The following is a 15137-nucleotide window of genomic DNA, read 5'->3' as shown; positions in this document are numbered from 1 at the left end:
GAGCATTACATTTTTGTATGTTTATTGGTGTTCTTACTTTGCTTCTTTTCTGTGTGACTACTGTTTCTAACCTAGAAAACTTTATTTCTCTCATTATTCATCTTAGAAATCTGTATCAAATTTTTATTAATTTCAAAGCCTTTTTATTGGTCAGTGTCATATGATGGGGAAGACAGCCTTTTGTGTTTCAAACTGGAGGTTACGTTCTATATCTGTTTTGGGCGCATTAACAGTTGAATCTGAAACTGCAGTTTGATGTAAAATCAGACGGATTACAATATGTTGCTACTTAAGCAATGACTGTAGCTGTTGGAAAAAACAAACTTGGCCTGCCCAACAAACAAACTTGGTCTGCATGTTTTCAGCCTGCATGTTATACCATGGTGTATATTCAGTTGCTTCCAGGGTCTCAAGTTGTTGCAGAATTCGTCATTCATATATCTGGATGGCTGGATCTGTTGGTCCAGGTGGCATGAATGTGGAGGGAGTTCTAAAATTCGATTGTGCATCCTGGCATGCAGTACCTTGTTTTTGAAAATAATATTTCAATTTCATGTTTTGAAAAAATCAGAATAGATCAAAGCATGTCTGTACTAAATTGTGTTTTGGCGTGGGAACAAATGACAAACCTTTTTCCAGAACTCTCATTTCTGTTTCTGATAATTCTTTGTCCGATAAATTGACAACTATGGTTTCCTTCTCCAGACACACTTTGATCTATTCCGATTTTTTCAAAACATGAAATTGAAATATTATTTTCAAAAACAAGGTACTGCATGCCAGGATGCACAATCGAATTTTAGAACTCCCTCCACATTCATGCCACCTGGACCAACAGATCCAGCCATCTAGATATATGAACAACGAATTCTGCAACAACTTGAGACCCTGGAAGCAACTGAACATAGAAATGGATGCGTTGCAAAAACTGTCAAAGAACGCTGATATAGTCATCAAGGAAGCAGACAAGGGGGTGCAATTGTAATCCAAAACTGTAAGGACTATGAGGCTGAGGTCCTTCGTCAACTACAAGACCAGATCTTGTATGTGCCAATTTGATTTGACCCTACTAAAGAAATAAGTGCACACATTAAAGATATTCTGGAGGAGGGCCGTATCATGGGGTGGATCAGCACTTCTGAGTTTGAATTTTTGGCCAAGAAAAATCCAAGGGTCCCCTATTTTATGTGCTGCCAAAGATCCATAAGGGCATCAGTCCTCCCCCTCGTCGTCCCATTGTTTCAGGCAATGATTCTATACTGGAACCATTGTCTCAGTTCTTTGATTATTTTTTAAAACCTTTCATTCCTTCCATGAGATCATATGTGCGGGATTCCACACATTTTCTACAAAAAGTAGGCCCAATTAAGATCCAGCCAGAAGACATCCTGTTCACCATGGATGTCAAATCTTTATATACAAGTATTCAGCAAGATCAGGCACTGGATATAATTTTTGATGTTTTACAGAAACGTGAAGTATGGAATCCACCAACTCATTTTTTGACCTCCTTGGCCGACATAGCTTTACGGAAAAATTATTTCTCATTCAACAAAAAGTTCTTTTGGCAGACCAAGGGGTGGCCTTGGGATGCCCCATGACTCCAGAGGTTGCCAATCTATATATGCAACATTTTGAATAATAATTCATTTTTGCCAACTACCCGCATAGTAGAAATATAATCTCATGGCTACAATATATAGATTTATTTATTTTATTTATTTATTTTATTCAATTTTTATACCGCCCACAGCCAGAAGGCTCTCTGGGCGGTGCACAACAGTAAGTAAAATACAATAAAATCACATAAAAAACATAAATGATATATTCATGATTTGGCGAGGCACAAACGATGAGTTGAGGGATTTTTTTCAATGGATTGATGTTCAAGATCCCAATCTCAGTTTTGAGACAACTTGCAGCAATGAACAGGTCAATTTTTTGGACATTACAGTCAAAAAATCCATAAGGAGACTAATTACCACCATTTACCACAAACCTACTGATAGAAACACTTTTCTTAAGTATGATAGTTATCATCCTGCTCACCTTAAAAATAATCTACCATACAGCCAATTCCTAAGAATAAAGCGTAGATTAGAATAAACGTAGATTACCTCCAGGAATCCCAGTCTTTAGCACAACGTTTTTATGATAGAGGATATCCTGTAAAGGTGGTGAAAACAGCTATGAACAGAGCTAATGCCTGTAAGTGTGACATTTTGTTATGTCCTCAAAAAAGAACAGTGCAGAACCGCACAGCATGCATCCTTCTGTTCAATCCGATCACTAAGAGACTTCAAACAAACATTCGCTCCAATTGGCATTTGGTCCAGGATCTGCCAGGCCTGACAACACGGCCCATGGTAGCATTTAAAAGAACAAGAAATCTCAAGGACTGGTTGATCCATACAGAGTATGCAAGGAGCGGTGATAACAAGTGTCAATCAACAATCTTTCACACATCTAATCCAACAGGACACTATCCATGTGGCCATTGTTCATACTGCAAATTTACTCAAAAGAAATTTTTTTTGTCAGTCCCAACACTGGAAAGCACATTCAAATCCAAGATTTTTTTACCTGTAATTCTGCAGGAGTCATTTACCTCATTTCCTGTCCCTGCAATCGGATTAATGTTGGGAAGACATTGAGACCATTAAAACTTAGAATTGGGGGACATCTTTGCAATTTAAGACATCAAAGAATGGGCGCTCCGTTGGTGAGACATTTTGTTGAGAAACAACACAAGGCAAATGATATAACATTTTGGGCCATTGAAAGTTGTGGGTAATGACAGACTACTCAGCAGGAGAGAGTTATTCTGGATTATCTCTTTAAAAAGTCTGGGACCTCTAGGGTTAAATGAGGATTTGGATTTTTCCGAGTTTAAATAAAATCAAAAACAAGGGTTCTAAATGAAACTTGGCTTACTTTCTGTAACTACTGTATATGTTAGTTAGTCACTGTAAGTACCATCTGGATCAGTGAAATCTGCAAGTGCTGTGTTTTTGCAGCTGAGCTGATTTATATACTCACCATGAATATCAGCAGCATTTGAGTCTGGTTTGTGTTTAGTGTGGGGCTGGACAAAGAATGTGCATTGCCTGGACAAAGTAAAGGAAACAGATCTCCACAGGTCAGTACAGGGTTATGTCTTCGTGTTTTTCTGGGAAGGGTGAGAGAGTTTCATGTTGAAGTTGTTTTGTCATGGCTAGCACAAGATTCTGTCTTATTTGAGCCACACAGTATAGTTTCATAATATGTCAGTTCAATGTCAATGTTTAGAGATACAACATAATGACAACATTTTAAAATGTGTGTAAAGTGAGTTATATGGAGTGTGGTCTTTAAAAATATTCCGTCAACGTTTAAGACCATGGTGTTGTCTCCACGACATTGATTTAAGTTTGTTTTAATGTTTTTAGTTCCTGAAGAAGGATAATTTCCGAAACGCGTCAAGCTTACAATAAATTTTACACAGCACCGGAGCCTGTCTCTCCTTCCTGTCTTCAGTATGGTGCTTGTTCCCTTTTGTTTCTGCCATTTTCTGAAATCTGTCTCATACTGGTTAATGTTTATATACCTTCCTGCTAAAAAAAAAATCCACATAAAATTAGATAACTATATAGATTTTCTGGAATCCCTATATCCTACTGCAGTGTTCATCATTGCAGGAGACTTTAACGCACGAATGGGAGCTAATGACTTAAATTTATATACTCATTTTAATCAGATATTGGAACCAGATGCCTTTCCTGATTGTGGTAGCTCTCGACTTTCCAAAGAACATAAATCTAACTATGCAGGGTTCTGTCTGGCCCAACTGGTCAGGCGGAGAGACTTGCTAATATTAAATGGTACGGCAGAATAGTCAGTGCCATTATTCCACAATTGTTTTTGGACCTTTTTTTCCCCCAGTGTTGCAGTGTTGCTGTAGTTCACATATTCACAGAAACAGAAGCAAAAGAGAATGATTTACTATAGGAAACCACTTAAATTGCAAAGTAAATCAAACATATTTAAAGTGACTATCTCAACAATATCAACTGTTTTAATATAGTTGCTTCCTTCCTGCTAAAACAAGATAAGCACAGCACATGTTTTGTTTCTGTTATTTGGGCTGATTACAGGTGTTGCCACCACTCACCATATGCTCAGAGGCACATGTTACCAAATTCTTTAAAGCTACACAGGAAGTGGATTGGACTGTGAAAGACCAACCCAAATTGTGTTTGCATTTTGACAACTTTGTAGGGCAGTACAATAGAGACGAGGTCAGGTCTCCTGCTCCCCTGGTGCATTCACTATAGCTGCCCAATCTCCCTGCTTTTTAACATTCGATAGGAATATCTGTTGGCTATAGGTACATTCTTAAATCGCAAGGTTTTTTGCCCATTAGTGAATTTCCCTGCTTTTTAGTCCGGGAGGCAAGAAATTGGATCCTGTGCAAGTCTGCTGAGAATAGATGGATCATTTGCATGCTTATTGAGTTCAGTAGGATTTACTCCCATGCAGTCATGATTCCAACTTAGAGCGACCCTATGAATAGGGTTTTCATGGTAAGTGGTATTCAGAGATGGTTTACCATTGCCTTCCTCTGAGGCTGATAGGCAGTGACTGGCCCGAGATGGCAGTGAGCTTCATGGCTGTGTGGGGATTTGAACCCTGGTCTCCCAGGTTGCAGTCTTAGGATAGGTAAAACTGACCATGGGGGAGGGGGGAGAGGAGGGGAAGGAGGAGGAGGGAGAAGGAGGGGATTGGAAGGGAATCGGGAGGGGAAGGGAAGGGTGAAGGAAGGAAGAGGGAGGGGATAGGCAAAGGGAGGTGGAGGGGAGGGCAGGTTTGATCATTTACATGCTTTTTGAGTTCAGTGGGATTTACTCCTGTGCAATCATGCTTAGGATAGGTGAAACTGACCTGGGGGAGGGGCGCGGGGAGGATGAGGGCAGGGAGGGGAGGAGATTGGGTGGGCGGGCACTGAGCAGAGGGGAAGCCTCTTTCCAAAAGGAAAACATTGTGAACAGTATTCTTTTTCAGGGTTTCCCCCACCTTTTTATTCTACAGCAGGCACATGCAGCCTCCCACCCAAATTTAAACCAAAGCTGTCCCTGGCCACATCCACACCAGAACTTTACTTCACTTTAGGCAGTCATGACTTCTCCCAAAGAATCCCAGGAAGTGCAGCTAGTGAAGGGTGCTGAGAGTTGCTAGGAGATGCCCTGTTCCCCTCACAGAGCTTCAATCAGAGCGGCTGACCCTTAAACCATTCTGGCCACTGGAGTTCTGTCAGGGGAAAAGGAGTCTCCTCTCAGCATCCTTCACAAACTACACTTCCCAGGATTCTCTGAGGGAAGCCATGAATGTCTCACATGAAATCAAAGTCTGGTGTGGGTGTGGCCCCCTGATTAGGCAAGCCAGGCAGCTGTGAGTCTGGCTTTTAGAACACTAACAGTTGGTTCTTACTGAGCATGCCCAACATTATCATTGAGTTCAAGCCAAAATGTCTTAAATTAATTAAAAATCAGCCAGGCAATTGTTTAACTTTTAAACTGCAGAAGATGAAGGTCAGAGGATGGGGCAAGGTCAATAATAGGAATACAGGTACTCGGTGAATATGGCTGATTTTTAATGAATTTCAACAGATTATGAGAACTTGGAGAGAGAAAAGTCTAAAAGGGTCTGGGTTTTTTCTTCTCTTTTTAGACTTTGAACTCTCGATTCTCTGTGGCTGTTTTGTGTATCGCCATGAAAATTTACAGGGTTGTTAAGCAAGCGTTTGAGTTCAAGAATATAAGTTTTGTAAGGTTTTGTTTTGAAATGAGCTTAATGAAGCATCAGAATGAAATGGGGGGTATTTTCAATTTAACACTGCAGAATGCTAAAAATCCATGCTGACTATGACTATAGTATACAGCCACTCTCGTGGCTGTATAATCTTATTTTGCTTAAAGCAGAACTTTGCATGCTTGGCATAGGGGAGAGTTCTTCAGCTTTTTCAAAATAGGATATTCTTAACAGCACAGACAACTCATCCAAAGACAAGGACATGACTACTTGGACTCTCAGCATTTTTTTATGTGTCTGGGAATGGGGCATTAGGAATCAACAAGCTTGCTAAAAATAAGTGTTGTCCCATAAATGAATTTGTCTTGTTTCCTTATGTATAATTCAAGGACATTTTAAAGCACAAGTAGATTCTTGACAAGCTGAGCTGCAGAAAGAAAAGAGCTCTCTATTTAATGAGATCTTCTGGACAGCAAAGGTTGCTAGTGTGCTGCCCACCAAATGTTTTGAACTTCAACTCTAGTCCACCCCAGCCAGCAAGGCCAATGGTTTTGATATGGTATTTGTTTTGTGTATTGTTAGACACTTTGAACTTCCTTTTGGAAGAAAAAGCAGAGTACAGACATGTAAATGAAGGGGATTGATGGAAGACTGCTAAAGATTATGGCAAATGGGGCACTGCCCCACCAACCTCAGTGTGCCATCAGCCTGCCCCCACCAGCATGCCTTCTTATGGGCAGTCCAGGGGGTGGCACTGAAAGCAGATTCCTCCTCCTTAGTCTCCCTGCCTTTTACCCTACCAGTCCCAATGGACACCAGCCTCCACTGCTGCTGAAATAGTGCTCTCTCTCTCAATCCTTTTCAGGCATTCTGTTAGTGTGTGCAGAAAACACATTGGGGACAGGGCATTGCTTTCCAATTTGTGGAAGTCGTCAGTCTGAAGTGGGGAGGCTCCCTGTACATTTTAGACCCCTGGAAAATCAGACTTCTAACATTTATGGGGAATCTCCACAAGTACGGGAGGCTCCCTACTTCACAAGATCACCCTCCAAAGGTTGAAAGACAACCAAATTGGTGACAGGGAGTGGAGCTAGTGTGCTTGTGCCTGTACATGTACCCCCCACCCCATGTTTACTGGACATGCTAACAGGACACCTGAAGAAAATGTCTCTCCCTGAAACTACTCCTTGTTATAACTTGCTGTCGGAACTGCAGCGATGAGATGAAGCTGTCCTGTTAATACTGTTTTTTTAGATTCGGGTGTGAAGCGCTACTGGCACATCTGCATCCTTCCATCCAGGAAAAGCACAGGGGCTTCTCTTTAGTACTTGCACAGCAGCAATTAAGTGCTGACTCCATGGCCCAAGAGGTGGAAGGGACTCCTTGGCTTCTTGGGTCCAGTGATGCTCTGCTACCACTGTTCAACAGAGCATAGGATCAAGCTGTTGGGTTCTGAAAAATGCCTGCACTTAATTGCCCATAAGTAAATGTTGTTGAAACAAACACTGACCTTCAACTATTGCTTAAACCTTCAGAAAAAACAATGCTGGCAGAAAGGATCCCAGTGCCTTCCAGTCCTGTGCCCATAGCCACCATTGATCTTGTACAGCAACAGACTGAAGATATCATGCCCCGACCTGAGCCCAGGCTTCCTCCCAAGAAAACAAAGCACCAAGAAGAACAGGAAGATGTGAACAAACCTGCCTGGGGAATCAGTTCTTCTCCATGGGTTACTCTAGCCTATGCTCTCTACCAGATAAAGGAGATGGTTCAGCTCTCCAAAAGCAATCAGGCGCTTGAGAACCAGCCTTTGCAGGTAACCCAAACTTTAGTGCATAAAAGGTATTTCTAAGAGGGGAGTGAACGTAACCTATGACTGAAGGTTCTAGGGTTCTAAAAAATGAACTTTGGTCCCATGTGATTATTAGTACTTGGCATCTTTTTTCTGTCTAAACATTAGTGCTGTCAAACCAATAGCAGAGAAACAGGTAGCAAAAAAGTTTTTGACTATATGATGTAGTTAGAGATGGGCAACCAATCTGTGGCTTGCAAGCCACTTCTCCAAAAAGTGGGAATGGGTCAACTCATTTCCTAGCATATTCTCCAGTTTTGACAGACGGAGATACTCATCTGACAGTCAGGTATCTATTGCAAGCCTCTCCAATCTGTGTCTGTGAAATGACAGCTTAGCATTCCAGGAGAAATCCTGGTAGGACTTATCATGAACCGTCCCAGTTCAGTCCCAGCACTCAGTTCCCAAATCCAGGGAAATAGATCCTGGCTAGGTACAACCTTTGTCTCCCTTACCAGGGCTGAGTAAACCAACAACAACCCTGCAAGGTAGGTAGACTTTCACCACCCCTTAATCCTGGTCACCCACTCTGGGCCAAGGGGAAACCCAAAGTGCCAGAAAAAAGACTTGCCAAGGATTCCAAAGACAAGAACCAAAAGTCCTGAAGCCTTTAGGCAAAATACCCAAATATCTGGTAGTCTGTGGCTAAATGGCCAAGGTGCTGGACTCAGAGCCAAATCTCCTCTGCAATGAACATACACTGGTAAATAAGAAGTAGCTTTATTAGAATAAAAATATAAGTGCACAAAGATACAGCAGTATAATGATTCCTTAAAACCCACACCGCTGAGGGCCAGGTAAAATACAGAGAAAGTTACAGTCACAAACAAAAATAACCACTGTCTAGCCTAGTCTATACTTACAGCAGAGGTAAACAGCAAGCCACCTCATGGTTCCACATCTCCCCAGAGATGCAAAGCTTGGGTAGCCGATGGAGTATGGAATCCCAACCAGGTAGCACCAGAAACCACTGGAGAACCATAAGGAACACTGGGAAACAAAGGCTAAGGTCTGAATCCTATTCTTATGGGAAAATGCCCAGCAACAGCCAGGAATTAATTAGCCAATCGGGGCTTTCTGATGATCAAACCTTTGGGAGCTTTCTTGCCTGTCATGCACTTACCAACCTTCCTAGGCTGATTGACCTTGAAGTACCAGTCTCAACTGATAAGCAGGTGTTCTTGCTTGTAGCTTGATTAACTAGCTTCAGCTGTGAGAACTGCAGTCTCATGGCCTCTCAGAGGCCTCATTTCAGGCAAAATGTTTCCCCCCACAATTCGTTGCCCCAGAACCATTTTAGTTTTTAACCTTTCAAACCAGGCATTCTTGACATGACTATACCTGGCCATACAAATCTGCCACTTGGCAAGGGGGTTAGGTCTGACTGGGAGTGGTGTAAATTGGGAATTTTTCTGCAACTTTGATTTTCATCTGAGCTGGAAAATAATTTGGGGGTTTGTAGTGGTTGCGTCTTTGAGCCCACAAACTTCATAGGTATCTCTATATGCAATCTGGAAGCTTTTCTGATTGTGATCATTTGATGAAACATATTGGCAGCTGGTTGAGCACTGATCAGAGAGAGTTCGGCTTCATTCAACCACATACTTAATCTGTTGAATGCATTACCACAAGAGGAGGCAGTGTTTATCTTACGAGGTTTTTTGAAAGGGTTGGGTGCATTTTTACAGAGGTCAAATGATCTATTGGTGGAAACTAGCCATGATATTTATATGCAGCCTACATATTCTTTATTTATTTTAATTTATTTATGTGATTTATATCCCACCCTTCCTCCCAGTAGGAGCCCAGGGCAGCAAACAAAAGTACTAAAAACACTGTAAAACATCATAAAAACAGACTTCAACATATATTACAACAAAATATTTAAAAATGTCTTTTTTTAAAAAAAGCTTTAAGAACATCTTAAAAAGCAATTCCAACACAGACTGGGATAAAGTCTGTACTTAAAAGGTTTGTTGAAAGGAAGGTCTTCAGTAGGCATCAAAAAGATAATAGAGATGGCACCTGTCTGATGTTTAAGGGGAAGGAATTCCAAAAGGTAGGTGCCACTACTCTAAATGTCTTCTTCCTGTATTGTGCAGAATGGACCCCCTAATAAGATGGGATCTGCAGGAGGCTCTCGCCTGTAGAGCATAGTGATCGGTATATATATTCTTGGCTTTTGGCATGCAAGTACCTGCTTTTGAGAGAAAATTATATCACGTCTAAAATCCTGAGTTTTTTTTAAGGACTTCCATTGATGAAGATATATTAGTTGGTTAATCATATGAGGTTTAATTGACATTAAATTGCATAAATGTGTGGAAGAAAAATATATGAAAAAATAGCATTTATTTTTAAGCAATATACATGTGTCATAACAGTCACAATCTTAGAAGAGGCATCCCTTCTCATCTAGGAGAGGATGCTTCTTCCAAGATTGCTGTCCCATACCCCTGTGGAAGGGGCACATCATGGGGGCCCTGCTCTATGCCTTTCTATTAGGGCCCACCCAGCAAGGAGGTGAAAAGTAAAGGTGCCAACTCACATCTGTTTAGTTGTAGATGCAGCTTTATTGCAGAAACGTTACTTCACATTATCTGGTGAAGGCCTCACTTCTTCCCAGCCTCACATCCTTTAGCAGACCTCTCCTTTGCCCCTATGCCTCCCCAGGGGGAAGGGTTAAATAAGCCTGGGCTACTGGTAAACCTGCTTTGGCTACATCCAATAGGTTTAGGGCAGCTTTTCCCAACTAGTGGGCCACCAGATGTTGTTGGACCACAACTCCCATGAGCCTCAGCCAGCACTGCCAATGGTCAGGAAAGATGGGAATTGTGGTCCAACAACATCTGGTGGCCCACTAGTTGGGAAAGGCTGGTTCAGGGGTTAGCCCAATGAGGGCCCCCACCGGGGAAGAAAAGACCACCTTTCCCTCCCCTCAGCAGAGGTCTGCTTGCCTAGCCTCTTCCTTGTGTCTCCACAGGTTTCCCTCCTCTTCCCTCTCTCTGAGGCCGTTTACATCTTCCCTGTCTCCTTTCACAGCTGGGCCCTTTCTCCACCATCAGGCAGCTGAGGGAGAGTGCTCCACCCTTCTTTGCCCACAGGTGGAGTCTCCAGACAGTGTCCAAATGAGGAGTCATTGCTTGGGTGTTGCCTGCTGGTACAGATTGTAGCCTACCTAAGGGGCCAGTGGCCAGCACAGAAGCAGTGAGTCCTGGTGGTCCAACAATTGTGCCTATGCTTGCTTATTTTTTTTAAAAAAGTTACAATTTTTCTTGTAAAAAAAATCTCCTGACTAATCAGGTACATTTTTTTAATTAATATAATGAATTGTTGACAGTGTTGTAACCCTACTTTGAACCGATATGTAGCCAGACTCCTGTGTGATTTACAGCACTGGTAAATCAACATTGGGGCAGAAGTAGTCCGGGGCCCCACTCAGCACAAGGGTATGCAAATACAGCAGGGCTGGCTTGCTGCATTTTGAAATAAGTGAGATAATACACATTGCATCTAAAGAGCCCCTCCCCAGGGGTTGGATCATTAAATCCAGAGTCTAAAATAACCTAACTGCACCACTAATTTGTAGGTATGCCTTTAATAAAAAAAGAAGCAAGATTCATATTTTGGTAAGGCAGTGGGAGCCTTTTAACACTGGTGCTGCTTGGAAATGTTTGATCAAGGTTTTGAAAAACTGGTTTGCATATGTCTAAAAGTATTTGTTCTGCTAACTGTAGTTCTCTACTGTGATAAGTTTTTAATGTGATACTACCATTAAACAACATTTGCTTCTACTAAGATCTTCACAACCAACTTAATCAGCCAGTAACAAAATCATTAATTTTGTTCTGTTGATGCTGTTGTTTAGTTTCATCAGTGCGTATCACTTGGTGTTAGTGCCTCATGAAAAACAAAGCCAACACTGAGCAATTGTCTTAAAAATAGATTAAATGTGACCCTTCAAAGGTTGGTATTAATTACAGTGTATTGAAGGTTTTGCACAAGGAACCAATCTGCGACTATCTAAATTCTCCAAGAATAACCATCTCATCCAGTGCTTTGCCTTTGATTGACAGACATCACTCCTATTAAAGTCAGGAAAGAATATGGCCCTTTTACAGTCATGAGGCCCAATCTAACAGGGAGATCTGAACTCACAAGCTTGTTTCCACATGCAGGCTGCCTTAAGCACAGTGAATGTTCAAATTGGGCTATAATGGTCTGTGGGATTTGTGTACTGTTTGGACTTTAGGAAATGAAGTTAACCTTGATCTTTAGATTTATATTTGCATATTCTAGAGATGAGCTTGTTAAAAATACTCACTTGGCTGTTCCGGTTTTTTTTTTAAAAAAAACACCCATTTTTATTAGGAGAGAAAGGCCTGCTCAGCCAGTCTGCTGAAATAATCATAGCCAGCTTCAGAAATAGCAAACACGATGGCGCTATTGCAAAGTATTCCGTAGAAAATATGTCAAGCAAAATAAGTGCAGCTACATAACAAGGAGCATGCAATGTGTTAACAAGCCATAGGAATATTTTGGGGTTTGCATGTATAAAATTTCAAGAAAAAATGGTCTTAAAATACAATAAGCTTTTTTCCTGCATGCTTCTTGGGGAAGAGCAGTTAGGAAAAGATAAGGAAGGTAAGTTTTTGACATCTTATTGTCTGACTTGTTACCTGGATATGATGGCTTCCCTTAATTGCTTTTTATGCTTGCGCACTGTGCTGTGTATGGTTTTTGTTGTCTTTGTTACTGTTATGAGGAAGCTGCCTGGCTTACTTAGAATGACAGAATGCATGTGTTTCCTGGGCAGTACATTTTGATATATAATACTTTCTTTTTCCTAGAATGCCAGCAATAGTCATGACTCTGCACCAGGCAGCCCCCTGAATCAAAGGAACAGTGATGAATCTGTGGAGCCTTCAGTACCTACAGCAGCTCCTGAAGCCCATCCCAGCCCAGGCTGCCCTATGCCAGACCCAGATCTTTCAATTAGCAGTGCTCAGCCTCCTGAGGCAGGGCGCGAATAAGACTTCGCTGTATTTCATCTTGCTGCATTGGATCCTGCTCTTTGGGGAGTGAGAGAGAGGCTGAAACAAGAGCTTGAAACTGCAGCTCCTTTCATCTTGGTGATGGTAACCTGATGCAGCACACACTTTTCAAATATTCAAGGCCTTTTCTGTGTCAAAACCCAATGGGCCTATTGCAGTAAGGACTAAAGCCTAGAAAGGGTAGGCCAGAAGAGGCTGGGTTCAAAATAACTTGCAAAGGAGTTCAATATTCCACACAACCCCCCCTTTTTTCCAACCTGTATGGAAAGGAGGTTTGGGGTCCATTTGTACGTAAACAAAACAAACAAAATCTCACTTGGTGGTGATCTAGATCCATTTGAATTTTTCTTCTCACGAGAAGGAAAAGTCTGCTTTAGTTTCCTCTTGCTTGACATATTTTTAATTAATTCTTGAGGGAAGGGGAAAAGAGAAGAACTCATAGCTATTCCCCACCCAACTACTTTAATTTATTGGGAAGCATATTGGTTTCCCAAGAAAAGTTGCAAAAACTACTGAAACTTTGGAGAGTATACACTCATGAAATACCTAAACGAAGGAGCAGCTTAGAATTCTGTCTTTTGTAAAGACTTTTCAGAAACTTTTGAATAGCTTTTGGCTGGTTGAGTTCTAAGTTAAACTACCTGTTAGAATATTTTGAACCAGCCAGGTTGCTATCGGCTCTTGTGTGATCAGGTCACAGAGCATAGATAAGGGCATTTAGAATTAATTGCAACTTTCAGCAGCCTTCATTTGAGGCTGTGGGTTAGGGTGTATGTGGAAGTTTGGTGTTGTGCTTAAAGACCTTGAATGTGATTGTTCAGTTTGTGAGTACTTATGGTTTTCTATGGGATATAACTGGTGTGATCCAATGAGGGGGATTTGCACACACAAACCATCTGTGGAAGTGGATCTAACCTTTTCCCCTGTGCAGACAGCTATGGTGTGTTTGCGCAGTAGGGGAAGAGCCCCACGACACCCATCTGGAAGCTGGGGCTCCTATTCCAGCTCATATACCATCAAACAGGAAGTCAGCACAGTAAGCTTTTACTTTTTTGGACTGGGGGATACCCATAGCAGGATGCATGTGGTCTATGCTGGCATCACTTTCTCTTTTGTGGGAAAGAGAGGATCCTTGTGTTCAGTGGCCAGTGCACAGACCAGCTGTGTGTCTAGATCCTCTTGATCCTTTTGTTTCACAATTGTGTAAGATTATTTTATTTGGGAAGGGGCTTTAAAATATTTATAGCAGGGTGATGAGCCTATGGTTGTCCAGATGTTGTTAGGACTGCAACTGTGATCATCCCTGACCATTGTTGATGGAAGCTAGAGTCTAGCAATATCTGAAGGTCTGCTGGTTCCCCTAACTTGATGTGTGGAGCGCATTTAAAGTGCCTGTGGGTTGCAGAAGGGGGAGGGGTACAAAATCCTGATGACTCTCGGTTAGGAGAGGGTAATCTTGCTAGCATAAAAGCAGATGGAGTGAGAAAGAGCCATCCTGTGTAAATAGAAAATTGACAGTCCTTTGAGCTGTCATTTTACACTTGTGTTACTTGTCAGACCACTGGCAGATTCAGGTTTTTGTCTTTTCACATTTTCCACATGTTAGTTGAACCCAGCTCTCTTATGCACCTGCTAGTTATAGCTGAGAGAAAAAATGTTAGATTCAAGGCTGATGTCCTGAGAGTGGCTAAAAGCTCACTTAAGGGGCAGATTTGCACATTGCCCTCTTACTGAAAGATGGTATGGAATCAAACCACTGTTGTCTTCAGGCAGCCAAGACAGGTGGCAAATGGCTGTGTTCGTCTCCAGCACTTCCACCCCAAGGTAGGCCAGTGTGTGTACTGGGGGATTAATTTCCACCATTGCCTGAACTGGTTGTTGGGGAAAAGGTAACCTACTGTCATTCCATGTAGACAAGGCAAGTGGCAGCCGCAGGTGATTGGTCCTTTGGAAAGACCAGCAAAAACGCTTTAACTGCACTTCATAGGGCAGCCTTCACCAAACTGGTACCCTCCAGATGCCTTGGACTACAAATCCCATCAGCCCCAGCCAGCACTGGGGCTGATGGTAGTTGTAGTCCAAAAGGTCTGAGGGTACCAGGTTGGAAAAGGCTGTCATAAGGAAAGATGTCAGATTTACAAATCTGTTCTTGGCAAAAGCTGCATGTGGTCAAACTTGGTCTGTATGTGGACCATGTAACAGGATACCCCCAAGGTAGGCTGCAAGGGAAGAAGGGGGAAAGTGCTGGTTCTTGTCTCTCACCGTGCCACATAAGAGTACGGAGGGTGTTCTCATTGTGTAAGCCTTAAAGAACTATAACAAAATCTAGACATTGGATACCTAGGACCAAACAAAAGGGAGTAGTCACTAGTGTTATTGGGAGAGGGGTGTTTTTTTTTTGCACTTCAACTTAAATGTACTGTACTGTAAAACTTTTCAAGACT

At 41.9% G+C, this 15137-nt stretch overlaps 1 protein-coding gene across 2 annotated transcripts in view; it reads left to right on the top strand.

Annotated features, from left to right (window-relative positions):
• MFSD6 (major facilitator superfamily domain containing 6) overlaps positions 1-12945 on the top strand; it is a 54653-nt gene extending 41708 nt beyond the window's left edge. For both annotated transcript variants that reach the window (XM_061608206.1, XM_061608207.1), the window contains 2 exons: positions 7323-7603; positions 12490-12945. In XM_061608206.1, coding sequence (XP_061464190.1) covers positions 7323-7603; positions 12490-12672 — 464 coding nt within the window. In that variant the 3' untranslated portion in view covers positions 12673-12945. The remainder of the gene's footprint in view (positions 1-7322; positions 7604-12489) is intronic.
• Positions 12946-15137: the final 2192 nt, after the last annotated feature.

Source organism: Rhineura floridana, chromosome 2 (genome assembly GCF_030035675.1).
Source record: "Rhineura floridana isolate rRhiFlo1 chromosome 2, rRhiFlo1.hap2, whole genome shotgun sequence".
Classification (NCBI taxonomy): domain Eukaryota; kingdom Metazoa; phylum Chordata; class Lepidosauria; order Squamata; family Rhineuridae; genus Rhineura; species Rhineura floridana.
The sequence above is the reverse complement of the archived record's forward strand: the minus strand, read 5'-3'. Positions and strand labels throughout refer to the sequence as shown.